At 43.7% G+C, this 13,527-nt stretch overlaps 1 protein-coding gene across 1 annotated transcript in view; it reads right to left on the bottom strand.

Moving 5' to 3' along the window:
- LOC140461073 (uncharacterized) overlaps positions 1-13,527 on the bottom strand; it is a 42,760-nt gene that overhangs the window by 11,477 nt on the left and 17,756 nt on the right. The window contains exons 3-5 of the mRNA XM_072555856.1: positions 9,130-9,447; positions 4,318-4,620; positions 3,916-4,233 (exon numbers count right to left, since the gene is read on the bottom strand). Coding sequence (XP_072411957.1) covers positions 3,916-4,233; positions 4,318-4,620; positions 9,130-9,447 — 939 coding nt within the window. The remainder of the gene's footprint in view (positions 1-3,915; positions 4,234-4,317; positions 4,621-9,129; positions 9,448-13,527) is intronic.

Raw genomic sequence — 13,527 nt, 5'->3', positions numbered from 1 at the left:
TTGCAATGAGATCATTCTTCGTGGGAGTAAATCAACATTAAAAATTCCCAGGACAGTTGAAACATTATCTTGCATTTCTTTGATTTTACATCTTGATCAAGAAAACATTGTGCAGGCAAAAAGAACACGGCAGAAATCATTGTAATCTGTTCCCTGTAAGTACGGTCAGTGCATTCACAGTGGGGACTGCAATTGAGCTGTGGGTGTGATTGACCTTTTGATGTGACGATGTTAATACAAGGCATCTGTGATTTATGAAGGGCAGTAAGAGAGACAGATATGAAATCATTAGATAAAGGAACAATTGAATCAAGACTTGTTTGAAGGGCTTCTGCCCAAAACGTCGATACTCCTCAGATAGTGCCTGACCTGCTGTGCTTTTCTAGCACCACACTCTTGACTGTGATCTTCAGCATCTACAGTCCTCACTTTCTCCTTGTTTATTCACAGGCTTCTTGTGATTCTGTGCATCATGTTGTGACGTAGAACATACTGAATCAATGTTTCTTTTCCAGTTGCACTGAGCTAGGATTGCCTCAATTTTATGTGGTGTATCTTTGTCCAAATGTCTCTGTTGTCTCACATCCTCCTATCTCGGGAATCTTTTGCAGGCCTACAACTCTCTCTTCATCTATGTCAGTGATACAGATCGTGAATAGCTGCAGCAACCTGGTTTTTCTCTTATCCCTTTGCTTTCTGTCCATTAACCACACCTCCATCCATGCTGGTATATGAGAGTGCTTTTTCAGCATTTGCTTCCCATCCTTAACTGTCCTGGAAGGTGTGGTGGTAAGCTGCAGTGCATCTGGGGTAGGTCGAGCTCCAGTCTAGTTGTTATGAAATGAGTTCCTGAATTGTGACTGTGCAACATTTATGAAGTTTCAATGTAGTTGGAGGTCAGACGGTGTGTGGCTGGGAGGGGAATTGACGGGGCACTGTTCTTTGACCTTCCAGCTGGTAGACATTTCTGGGATGGAGGCTTGTTGAGATGTTGCAGTGTACTTTGGACACAGAACACACTGCTGTCACTGCGTCGTGACCTAACATTTTTCTTCTGTATGTTTGAAGTGAAGCAGATTGATACACTTCACTGTATTCAAGGCACTATTTAAATACAATTAATACTTGGGTCTGGGCCAAAACTATCAGGGAACACTGGGATCCATTGGATTTCTTCAGTTGATGTTCAGCACACAGTGTCAGCCTGACAGGAATAAGCACGTTTTGAATTTACAAGGTTCTTGCTTCTCCCCCTGGCCTTTTATTAAAACAGATGGTGAACATTTATTGGTTCAGAAGATATTTATAAGGATGTTGCCAGGGTTGGAGGGTTTGAGCTATAGGGAGCAGCTGAATGGGCTGGGGCTGTTTTCAGTGGAGCATCAGAGGCTTATGGATGTTGATAAAATCATGAGGGGCATGGATAGAGTCAATAGTCAAGTCTTTTTCCTGGGGTGGGGGAGTACAGAACTAGAGGGAAAATATTCATAAGGGATCTGAGTGGTAACTTTTTCACGGAGAGGGTGGTGCTTGTAAGGAATGAGCTTCCAGAGGAATTGGTGGAGACTGGTACAATTACAACATTTAAAAAGCAACTAGATGGTCATATGTGCAAGAAGGCTGCTTACAATTACCAAGGACAATTAGGATTAAGCTACAAAGGCTGGCTTTAACAGGCAATGGTCACATCCTGTCATAGAATAAAAACTAATTTCCTTTCAACTGACTGATGGATTGAGATTGATTGTGTTCAGGCCTGTCATAGGATATCGTCAAAAGCTTTAAAAACATATTTTGATGTGCAGTCAATGATTTTAGACTGAGTTTTGTTTTGCACTGTGTTGAATTCAAACATTCTAATGTTTATGAGTTGCTCATTCCTACCTTCCACTATGGCCATGTCTGAACATTTCACAGCCCCCCATTACAGGTTACCTCCAATAATAAAGCCTCAATGAGTGAAATTGAGAAATGCTGATATTATTGGGTGATTGCAACTAATTCAATATATCATTCCTAAAAATTATTTTAAAAAAGGATTCCACCAGCATCTTTCTTGTGGACACGGAGTGCCCTGTCATTGACTAATATTGTTCCAGGAGACGGACAAACGATATTATTTTCATTTCGACTGCACAGGAATCTCATCCTACACTTGCTGAATTTGAATTTCTGTGTTCTGCTTCTTTAACCTTTCTCAGCACCACATCAGTGAAAGGGTTGAACCTACTGGTTCAATTGAAGATATCTGGCTGCTGTATCCCTGTCCATCCCTTTCACCCATTTCCAATTCTGCAGTCTTTCTGAGTCAGATGATACATTGTAAGTCTTGGCTACTAGAATCAGACCAGAGAGGTAATGGTCAAGCTGTGAGGCTGAATCTAATCCAAACTGGTCTGGTCAAGGTTACAAAACAAAATGACTGTATCGATAAGGATTGGATTGGTTGGGAGAATTTCAGATAGGTCTGTATCTCTTCCATGTTTGCATACTTTAATTAAGACAGTCACCACAGACTGATTTGCAATCCAAACAATTTGCAATAAAATTCAACGGACCATTTGATTCATGATCAATCACTTTATTTCACAGATTTGTTGGTGGCATTTATATTGGTGTTGTGCACCATCAGGGAGGGTCAGGTTTAAATTAGTCTGAAACAGGAACCTTGGCATACACCCAGAACAAGAGCAAGGAGGGCAAGAGCAAGCAGCATTTCCACCTGGAACGGGAAGATTTGTATTTCCACCTGGAACACGAAGAGTTGCAGATTTAAGATTTGTACATTTTCACCTCCCAATCCCTGTGCTGGGAATGTGGGAGCTCCACCCAGCCCCTGAATTCTGCAACACCCTGTTTATTTAGGAAATTCAAGGCACACCACCATGTAAACCATGGCAAGCTTTTGGACATTGACCAGAATAGTCAGATTAGAGGAGATGCCCTGCACTTTACGTGGGTCAGGGGTCAATTCAGAACTAAAATGGGGAACCAATATTTCACTGAGAAATCAAACTGTGGAGCTGGTTCTCTCGGGAGGCTGTGGAAGCAGATCAGGGCAGTTCAATGAAATGCAATATTCACAAATCAATATTTGGAAGGTATGAGAAAAGGAACAAGTAGGAGCTGAGTTAAACTTTAGACGCTCCCCATATGGCACCACAGTTTTAGGCCATGCCCCATTACCTTTCCTGCAGTCACAAAGGGTCTTGGTAGGCAAGAGTTCAAGTAAACTTCCCAGTCCCTTTCACTGATGTTAACGTTTTATTTCCAGACTTTATATAAAGCCAGACTATCAAAGTACTTTGGAGGGAGTTGATCTCAGTTCTGTGGCTAATTAGCTAACATTTCAGCTTTACCTTCTTGGTGGGACTTTCTCATCTAGATCAGAAAGTTGTGTGTGTCCAAAGCCCACTCTGTGTCATTGAGTGTATAATCAATGCAACACATCAGTGTCAACACTGAGGCAGTGCTGTTGGATGTGACAATGCCCTGTCTGTCCTGTCAAGTGAAACAAGAAGATCCCACAGCCACTAACTTGAAGATGACAACTGGGAGATCCCATTTATGCCCTGGATAATACTACAGCAGTAAAACTCCCTTTCCTGTTCACCTGAACATTGTGTGTGCAATTAAATGGCAGGTATCATGCACCACAATATTCATTAAACTTCAAAAAATTCCTTGTTGGCTGCATTGTAAAGTGCTTTGGAATCGGAAATTGTGGAAGGAGTTACACAAAGAACAATTGTGTTTTTCTTTCTTCAGTTGCCCTGATCTTAAGATTAGTTTCCCATTCACATAACTACAATAATGTACATCATTACTGTTAGCATTAAACATGACTGGCCCAATTACAGGTTATAGTAATGAAGAGACAAGTGTGTCAATGTTGGAGTCAGGTCCAGCACCTACCTTGAACATTCTTCACCTCCTTCCTGCTGTTAAAGTTGGAGGGTGGATGACTCACTGCACAGGTGAAGACTGAGCCTTTCCACCACTCCTCTGTGCTCACACTCAGGTAGTGCCTGACACTGAATGTCTCTGTCTGCTCCAGAGCAGTGGGGCCAGCACGGGTGTTGGAGGAGATCAGGCTGCCATCCTTCTCCCAGGAGACCTGTATGCTGTCTGGGTAAAATCCAGTGATCACACACTCGAGTGTAACTCTGCTGTGATTCTTGATCTCTTGGGCTGAAGGAGGCAGCAGTCTGACTTTGGGACTTTTTGGTGGAGCTGGAACCAACAGACAAAAGAAGGTATTAAACTCTTTCCTTTGAGGTTAACCAGGTCATGTAATTTTTTTAGTTTCTTACTGACCTTTTAAGCTCCTTGTTCGTTTTGACACAGTGGAGGAGGAGGGAGCACTTTGGGCAGAGCAGACAAAATCGACCCCACTCTCCCACTCCTCAACACTGGTTTGGAGTTGACTGATGACCGTGGGTAAGCTTCCTTCTTGTATTAGCCGCTGAGTCTTAATCACTTCATGTCTCTTCTTACCGCTCACTTCCCAGGAGATCTGAACCTGGCTTGGATCAGAACAGACCACTGCACACTCCACAGTAGCAGTCTTATTGATCCAAATCTCCACAATAGAAGGATTTTGGATAAATATAGACATTTCTGGGAATAAGAAAGGAAAAACCTCAGAAGAATGGCTATTGGTTGTTGTCAGTAACCCTCACAATTTTACTTAAGACAGTTTTGCATTGATCATGATCAATATGAAGTAAGGACAAGACGGAATTTAATTTTGAATCCTTTTTAACCTGTAAAATCTCCAGCTGATATTGAATGAATCTGAACTGAAGCTGAAATATAAGAAATAGAAACTTGGAGCAGAATCAGGCCATTTTGGTCATTCAGTCTGATCATGCTGATCCTCTATCTCAATGTCATTCCCCTTCTCTTCTAATACCCATTTACACCTTTAGCCCCCAGAAATCGATCTATTTCCTTGTTAACTGTATTCAGTGAAAATGACCTCTCCAATCTTTGGGGCAGAGAATTCCACAGGTCTCCCTCCCTCTGAGGAAAGTTCTTCTGATCTCAGTCCAAAATGGCCGAGCCTGTATCCTGAGACCATGACCCTTTGGTCTCCTTCAGAACAGTTCATCCCAGACTGGAAACATTAATTCTGTTTCTTTCTCTGCGGTTGCTGCCTGAACTACAGAGTTGCTCCAGAATTCTCTGTCCAGCTTGTCTGAATTGTATATGTTGCAATGAGATCATTCTTCGTGGGAGTAAATCAACATTAAAAATTCCCAGGACAGTTGAAACATTATCTTGCATTTCTTTGATTTTACATCTTGATCAAGAAAACATTGTGCAGGCAAAAAGAACACGGCAGAAATCATTGTAATCTGTTCCCTGTAAGTACGGTCAGTGCATTCACAGTGGGGACTGCAATTGAGCTGTGGGTGTGATTGACCTTTTGATGTGACGATGTTAATACAAGGCATCTGTGATTTATGAAGGGCAGTAAGAGAGACAGATATGAAATCATTAGATAAAGGAACAATTGAATCAAGACTTGTTTGAAGGGCTTCTGCCCAAAACGTCGATACTCCTCAGATAGTGCCTGACCTGCTGTGCTTTTCTAGCACCACACTCTTGACTGTGATCTTCAGCATCTACAGTCCTCACTTTCTCCTTGTTTATTCACAGGCTTCTTGTGATTCTGTGCATCATGTTGTGACGTAGAACATACTGAATCAATGTTTCTTTTCCAGTTGCACTGAGCTAGGATTGCCTCAATTTTATGTGGTGTATCTTTGTCCAAATGTCTCTGTTGTCTCACATCCTCCTATCTCGGGAATCTTTTGCAGGCCTACAACTCTCTCTTCATCTATGTCAGTGATACAGATCGTGAATAGCTGCAGCAACCTGGTTTTTCTCTTATCCCTTTGCTTTCTGTCCATTAACCACACCTCCATCCATGCTGGTATATGAGAGTGCTTTTTCAGCATTTGCTTCCCATCCTTAACTGTCCTGGAAGGTGTGGTGGTAAGCTGCAGTGCATCTGGGGTAGGTCGAGCTCCAGTCTAGTTGTTATGAAATGAGTTCCTGAATTGTGACTGTGCAACATTTATGAAGTTTCAATGTAGTTGGAGGTCAGACGGTGTGTGGCTGGGAGGGGAATTGACGGGGCACTGTTCTTTGACCTTCCAGCTGGTAGACATTTCTGGGATGGAGGCTTGTTGAGATGTTGCAGTGTACTTTGGACACAGAACACACTGCTGTCACTGCGTCGTGACCTAACATTTTTCTTCTGTATGTTTGAAGTGAAGCAGATTGATACACTTCACTGTATTCAAGGCACTATTTAAATACAATTAATACTTGGGTCTGGGCCAAAACTATCAGGGAACACTGGGATCCATTGGATTTCTTCAGTTGATGTTCAGCACACAGTGTCAGCCTGACAGGAATAAGCACGTTTTGAATTTACAAGGTTCTTGCTTCTCCCCCTGGCCTTTTATTAAAACAGATGGTGAACATTTATTGGTTCAGAAGATATTTATAAGGATGTTGCCAGGGTTGGAGGGTTTGAGCTATAGGGAGCAGCTGAATGGGCTGGGGCTGTTTTCAGTGGAGCATCAGAGGCTTATGGATGTTGATAAAATCATGAGGGGCATGGATAGAGTCAATAGTCAAGTCTTTTTCCTGGGGTGGGGGAGTACAGAACTAGAGGGAAAATATTCATAAGGGATCTGAGTGGTAACTTTTTCACGGAGAGGGTGGTGCTTGTAAGGAATGAGCTTCCAGAGGAATTGGTGGAGACTGGTACAATTACAACATTTAAAAAGCAACTAGATGGTCATATGTGCAAGAAGGCTGCTTACAATTACCAAGGACAATTAGGATTAAGCTACAAAGGCTGGCTTTAACAGGCAATGGTCACATCCTGTCATAGAATAAAAACTAATTTCCTTTCAACTGACTGATGGATTGAGATTGATTGTGTTCAGGCCTGTCATAGGATATCGTCAAAAGCTTTAAAAACATATTTTGATGTGCAGTCAATGATTTTAGACTGAGTTTTGTTTTGCACTGTGTTGAATTCAAACATTCTAATGTTTATGAGTTGCTCATTCCTACCTTCCACTATGGCCATGTCTGAACATTTCACAGCCCCCCATTACAGGTTACCTCCAATAATAAAGCCTCAATGAGTGAAATTGAGAAATGCTGATATTATTGGGTGATTGCAACTAATTCAATATATCATTCCTAAAAATTATTTTAAAAAAGGATTCCACCAGCATCCTTCTTGTGGACACGGAGTGCCCTGTCATGGACTAATATTGTTCCAGGAGACGGACAAACGATATTATTTTCATTTCGACTGCACAGGAATCTCATCCTACACTTGCTGAATTTGAATTTCTGTGTTCTGCTTCTTTAACCTTTCTCAGCACCACATCAGTGAAAGGGTTGAACCTACTGGTTCAATTGAAGATATCTGGCTGCTGTATCCCTGTCCATCCCTTTCACCCATTTCCAATTCTGCAGTCTTTCTGAGTCAGATGATACATTGTAAGTCTTGGCTACTAGAATCAGACCAGAGAGGTAATGGTCAAGCTGTGAGGCTGAATCCAATCCAAACTGGTCTGGTCAAGGTTACAAAACAAAATGACTGTATCGATAAGGATTGGATTGGTTGGGAGAATTTCAGATAGGTCTGTATCTCTTCCATGTTTGCATACTTTAATTAAGACAGTCACCACAGACTGATTTGCAATCCAAACAATTTGCAATAAAATTCAACGGACCATTTGATTCATGATCAATCACTTTATTTCACAGATTTGTTGGTGGCATTTATATTGGTGTTGTGCACCATCAGGGAGGGTCAGGTTTAAATTAGTCTGAAACAGGAACCTTGGCATACACCCAGAACAAGAGCAAGGAGGGCAAGAGCAAGCAGCATTTCCACCTGGAACGGGAAGATTTGTATTTCCACCTGGAACACGAAGAGTTGCAGATTTAAGATTTGTACATTTTCACCTCCCAATCCCTGTGCTGGGAATGTGGGAGCTCCACCCAGCCCCTGAATTCTGCAACACCCTGTTTATTTAGGAAATTCAAGGCACACCACCATGTAAACCATGGCAAGCTTTTGGACATTGACCAGAATAGTCAGATTAGAGGAGATGCCCTGCACTTTACGTGGGTCAGGGGTCAATTCAGAACTAAAATGGGGAACCAATATTTCACTGAGAAATCAAACTGTGGAGCTGGTTCTCTCGGGAGGCTGTGGAAGCAGATCAGGGCAGTTCAATGAAATGCAATATTCACAAATCAATATTTGGAAGGTATGAGAAAAGGAACAAGTAGGAGCTGAGTTAAACTTTAGACGCTCCCCATATGGCACCACAGTTTTAGGCCATGCCCCATTACCTTTCCTGCAGTCACAAAGGGTCTTGGTAGGCAAGAGTTCAAGTAAACTTCCCAGTCCCTTTCACTGATGTTAACGTTTTATTTCCAGACTTTATATAAAGCCAGACTATCAAAGTACTTTGGAGGGAGTTGATCTCAGTTCTGTGGCTAATTAGCTAACATTTCAGCTTTACCTTCTTGGTGGGACTTTCTCATCTAGATCAGAAAGTTGTGTGTGTCCAAAGCCCACTCTGTGTCATTGAGTGTATAATCAATGCAACACATCAGTGTCAACACTGAGGCAGTGCTGTTGGATGTGACAATGCCCTGTCTGTCCTGTCAAGTGAAACAAGAAGATCCCACAGCCACTAACTTGAAGATGACAACTGGGAGATCCCATTTATGCCCTGGATAATACTACAGCAGTAAAACTCCCTTTCCTGTTCACCTGAACATTGTGTGTGCAATTAAATGGCAGGTATCATGCACCACAATATTCATTAAACTTCAAAAAATTCCTTGTTGGCTGCATTGTAAAGTGCTTTGGAATCGGAAATTGTGGAAGGAGTTACACAAAGAACAATTGTGTTTTTCTTTCTTCAGTTGCCCTGATCTTAAGATTAGTTTCCCATTCACGTAACTACAATAATGTACATCATTACTGTTAGCATTAAACATGACTGGCCCAATTACAGGTTATAGTAATGAAGAGACAAGTGTGTCAATGTTGGAGTCAGGTCCAGCACCTACCTTGAACATTCTTCACCTCCTTCCTGCTGTTAAAGTTGGAGGGTGGATGACTCACTGCACAGGTGAAGACTGAGCCTTTCCACCACTCCTCTGTGCTCACACTCAGGTAGTGCCTGACACTGAATGTCTCTGTCTGCTCCAGAGCAGTGGGGCCAGAACGGGTGTTGGAGGAGATCAGGCTGCCATCCTTCTCCCAGGAGACCTGTATGCTGTCTGGGTAAAATCCAGTGATCACACACTCGAGTGTAACTCTGCTGTGATTCTTGATCTCTTGGGCTGAAGGAGGCAGCAGTCTGACTTTGGGACTTTTTGGCTGAACTGGAACCAATGAACAAAACAAAGATGGTGTTAAACATTTTCCTTTGAGGTTGGCACTGTCAGTGATATAATTTTTCATTCTCTTGCCTACCTTTTATGCTCCTTGTTCGTTTTGACACGGGAGAAGAGGAGGAACCACTTTGAGCAGAGCACACAACCTCCATCCCGTTCTCCCACTCCTCTGCTGTGGTTCGGAGATGGCTGATGACCATGTATTGGGTGCCTTCCTCTTTCTGTTGCTGTGTCGTAATTCCTTCACTTCTCTGCTTCCCATTCACATTCCAGGTGATCCGGACCTGGCTGGGATCAGAACAGACTGCTGTACACAACACAGTAGCAGTCCGGTTGATCCAAACCTCTTCCTTAGAAGGATTGCGAATAAAAACTGATATTTCTGGGAATGGGAAAGGAAAAGTTCAGAAGAATTGAAATTGTTTTGTGTCGGGAGTGACATGCCAGGATAGCAAATGTGGTAGGAGACGGACAACAGGAGGTGTCAGGAGGATTCAGAATGTTAATAGAGATTTTGCTGTTGATGAGAAATGGTGACAGATCAGCACAGAGGAGAATTTTGTCTTCAGTACTTTATAATGTGCAAAATCATCAGCTGATACTGGATGAAATCAAACACCAGTTAATCTCACATTGAATTGAACATTAGATAATCTCAAGATTGTTTAAACGTTGTCACATAGTCCTTGGCTTGCACTCTGACTGCGAAAACATAATCAGAGCATCAAGATCCTGCTCCGTCCTCTTTGAATGCATTTGCTATGACTCTGACCAATAGATTCACAATGAGGACTGTGATTGAGTTGTGGGTTTGGACAACATGTAACTGTCACAATGTTAATAAAATGGAAACTCTGTGAAATGCAGTGAGATAAATGCAGATGCTTCGCAAAAGATACAACGGAAAAATGGCTTATTCACTGAAAGCACCTCCAGCCCAGTCCCTGATTTGTGACATTGAGCAGATTGAAGCAATGAGGACCTCTCACCTCTTTTAGAAACAGCCTTGGAATGTCTCAATTTTAAAATGCTTATCCTTGTGTTTATGCCTTTCCTTAGTCTCCCATCTCCTTATGTCTGTCACACTTATCAGCTGCATATGTGTCAATGAACTCTACATTCCTGCAAATCTGACCCTTTCGACATCTCCCACGCCTTTCACTCCAGCACTGGTAGTTGTTCCTTCAGGCACCGAGGCCCTGACTTCGAGAAATCCATCCCTGAATCATGATTACATGTCCAACTCTCAGTCCTGTAAGGTGCTCCTTAAAAAACTATTCCTTCTCCCTGATATCTGCTCCATTGGCTGAGTGTCAATTTCTGATTGATAACTCTCCAGTGCAATACCTTAGGATCTTTTCCTGAATGGCAGCTTATTGTAGGTAACACTCTGTGAAGGAAGATGATTTGTTTGCAACAAACAGAACAGCCCATAAATTCAGAGGGAGTGTCAAAGATCCCCCTTTTGCTACTGTTTGGGGGTCATTTGGATAAAGCATGTACATCCTGCCCTACACTGGCATGTCTGAGTTGTGGGAGTAGGAAGTGGATGGTTTACGAAATGCTTCACACATTTTCCCCATTGCTACTAAATTTCCAAATGCTCGTTGTCATTTCAGATATCCCACACTCAGCACGTGTTCTGAACACTTTCCAGGCACATTGCACCCAAAAATCACAACTCCCTTATATATTATGATGTTAACTGTTGAATGCAATCTAAACATAACATCAAGACGAAGTCCTCAATAAGCTTTGAGAATCAACTCCCCGGCTGCATTTTCGAATGATATTCAACACACGGTGTCCAACAAGAACATGATTTTTATTCCCTTGAGATGGCTTTGGTTTCTCTCCCCTCCTCACTTTTCACATATGATACTGAACAGTTCCAAGACAAAAATATTGACAAATTGAGAGATTGATTACATTGAAGTTAATCACAGTCTGTTGTCAGTAAGTTGTAATCATTGGTTTAACATACACAATCCATAGGCAGTGTGTATAAACATTGGGTGTGGTCAGCAATTTGACAGCTTGGATTTAATATTCACATTGGTAATGAGAAATATTCTGATATTTGTAAACTGCTTAACCCTGCCTTCATAAATGACCAAATGTCACCATCTAACCGTCCCTAATGATCAGTGATCTCTCAGCATATAAGCTCTCAGAGTAGTGGAGTACACGCCTTATTGTTGTAAAATCCTGATACTGTTCAGCAAACGAGGTTCAATTTCATTTGCTCCTCAAAACCCATAAACTTTCTGAGCTGGGTATTTTGTGAGGATTGAAGTGTAATGGACTGCGGTCAATAACTGGGTAATGGGGTACATCGGCAAGATGGCAGCAGAGTGGACACTCCAGCTGGAGCTCCTCTGCTCCACCAGTTCCTTTTCTCTTTCCCTTCTCTTTGCTGCAGTTTTTGTTTCTTCCAAAACTTTTAACTTCTGAACTTACCCAGACAAATGGAGAAGATGATTCCCAGACTGGAGGGCGTCGTTGGCAAGACCTGGAGGTGAGTTTGAGACCAGGACGGCACAGGGGTAGAGTCTGAGACCAGGACGGCACGGGAAGCAAGTCCTTCTGTGAGTTCTAGACCAGAGGTCATCAGGCGAAGGTGACTCCTGGACTGGAGGCTGTCATGGGGAGATGAGTCCTGGACTGGAGGGCATCATGGGGAGATGGGTCCTGGACTGGAGGGCATCATGGGGAGATGAGTCCTGGACTGGAGGGTATCATGGGGAGATGAGTCCTGGACTGGAGGGCATCATGGGGAGATGAGTCCTGGACTGGAGGGCATCATGGGGAGATGAGTCCTGGACTGGGGGGCATCATGGGGAGATGAGTCCTGGACTGGAGGGCATCATGGGGAGATGACTCCTGGACTGGGGGGCATCATGGGGAGATGAGTCCTGGACTGGAGGGCATCATGGGGAGATGGGTCCTGGACTGGAGGGCATCATGGGGAGATGAGTCCTGGACTGGAGGGTATCATGGGGAGATGAGTCCTGGACTGGAGGGCATCATGGGGAGATGAGTCCTGGACTGGAGGGCATCATGGGGAGATGAGTCCTGGACTGGAGGGCATCATGGGGAGATGGGTCCTGGACTGGAGGGCATCATGGGGAGATGGGTCCTGGACTGGAGACCGTCATGGGGAGATGAGTCCTGGACTGGAGGGCATCATGGGGAGATGGGTCCTGGACTGGAGACCGTCATGGGGAGATGAGTCCTGGACTGGAGGGCATCATGGGGAGATGAGACCTGGACTGGAGGGCATCATGGGGAGATGAGTCCTGGACTGGAGACCGTCATGGGGAGATGAGTCCTGGACTGGAGGGCATCATGGGGAGATGGGTCCTGGACTGGAGGGCATCATGGGGAGATGAGTCCTGGACTGGAGGGCATCCTGGGGAGATGAGTCCTGGACTGGAGACCATCATGGGGAGATGAGTCCTGGACTGGAGGGCATCATGGGGAGATGAGTCCTGGACTGGAGGGCATCATGGGGAGATGAGTCCTGGACTGGAGGGCATCATGGGGAGATGAGTCCTGGACTGGAGGGCATCATGGGGAGATGAGTCCTGGACTGGAGGCCAAGATTACTGGACGCAGGTCCCAGGGGCAAGCCCTTGACTGGAGACCAGAGGGAGAAGGCAAGTCCCACGAGCAAGTCCTGGACTTCAGGTCACCACCGGGGGTGGGGGGGGAGGTTGAGTCCCTTGCAGACCGGAAGCCCAGTGTGGTCTGGAGGCTGACTTGGAGAAAAGTAGCTTGGGTAATTTTTAAAAACTTTTTATTCTTATGCTGGACATTGAGTAATGCGAGTATTTTTCAGAACATAGAACAGAATATTACAGTACAGTACAGGCCTTTTGGCCCTCAATGTTGCGCTGGTCTGTGAGATCCATCTGAAGCCCCTCTAACCTCCACTATTCCATTCTCAAAACCTTTCCCTTCCTCTGGTAGACTTTATTTATTCATCTTTCAATTCTATAACAAAGACTTAAGTATCTGTACCTAGGTCTCCTGTATATAAGATGGCGGCATAAGCAGCTACATTGC

Source organism: Chiloscyllium punctatum, chromosome 36 (genome assembly GCF_047496795.1).
Source record: "Chiloscyllium punctatum isolate Juve2018m chromosome 36, sChiPun1.3, whole genome shotgun sequence".
Lineage (NCBI taxonomy): Eukaryota > Metazoa > Chordata > Chondrichthyes > Orectolobiformes > Hemiscylliidae > Chiloscyllium > Chiloscyllium punctatum.
This window is presented reverse-complemented; position numbering and strand designations above follow the sequence as displayed.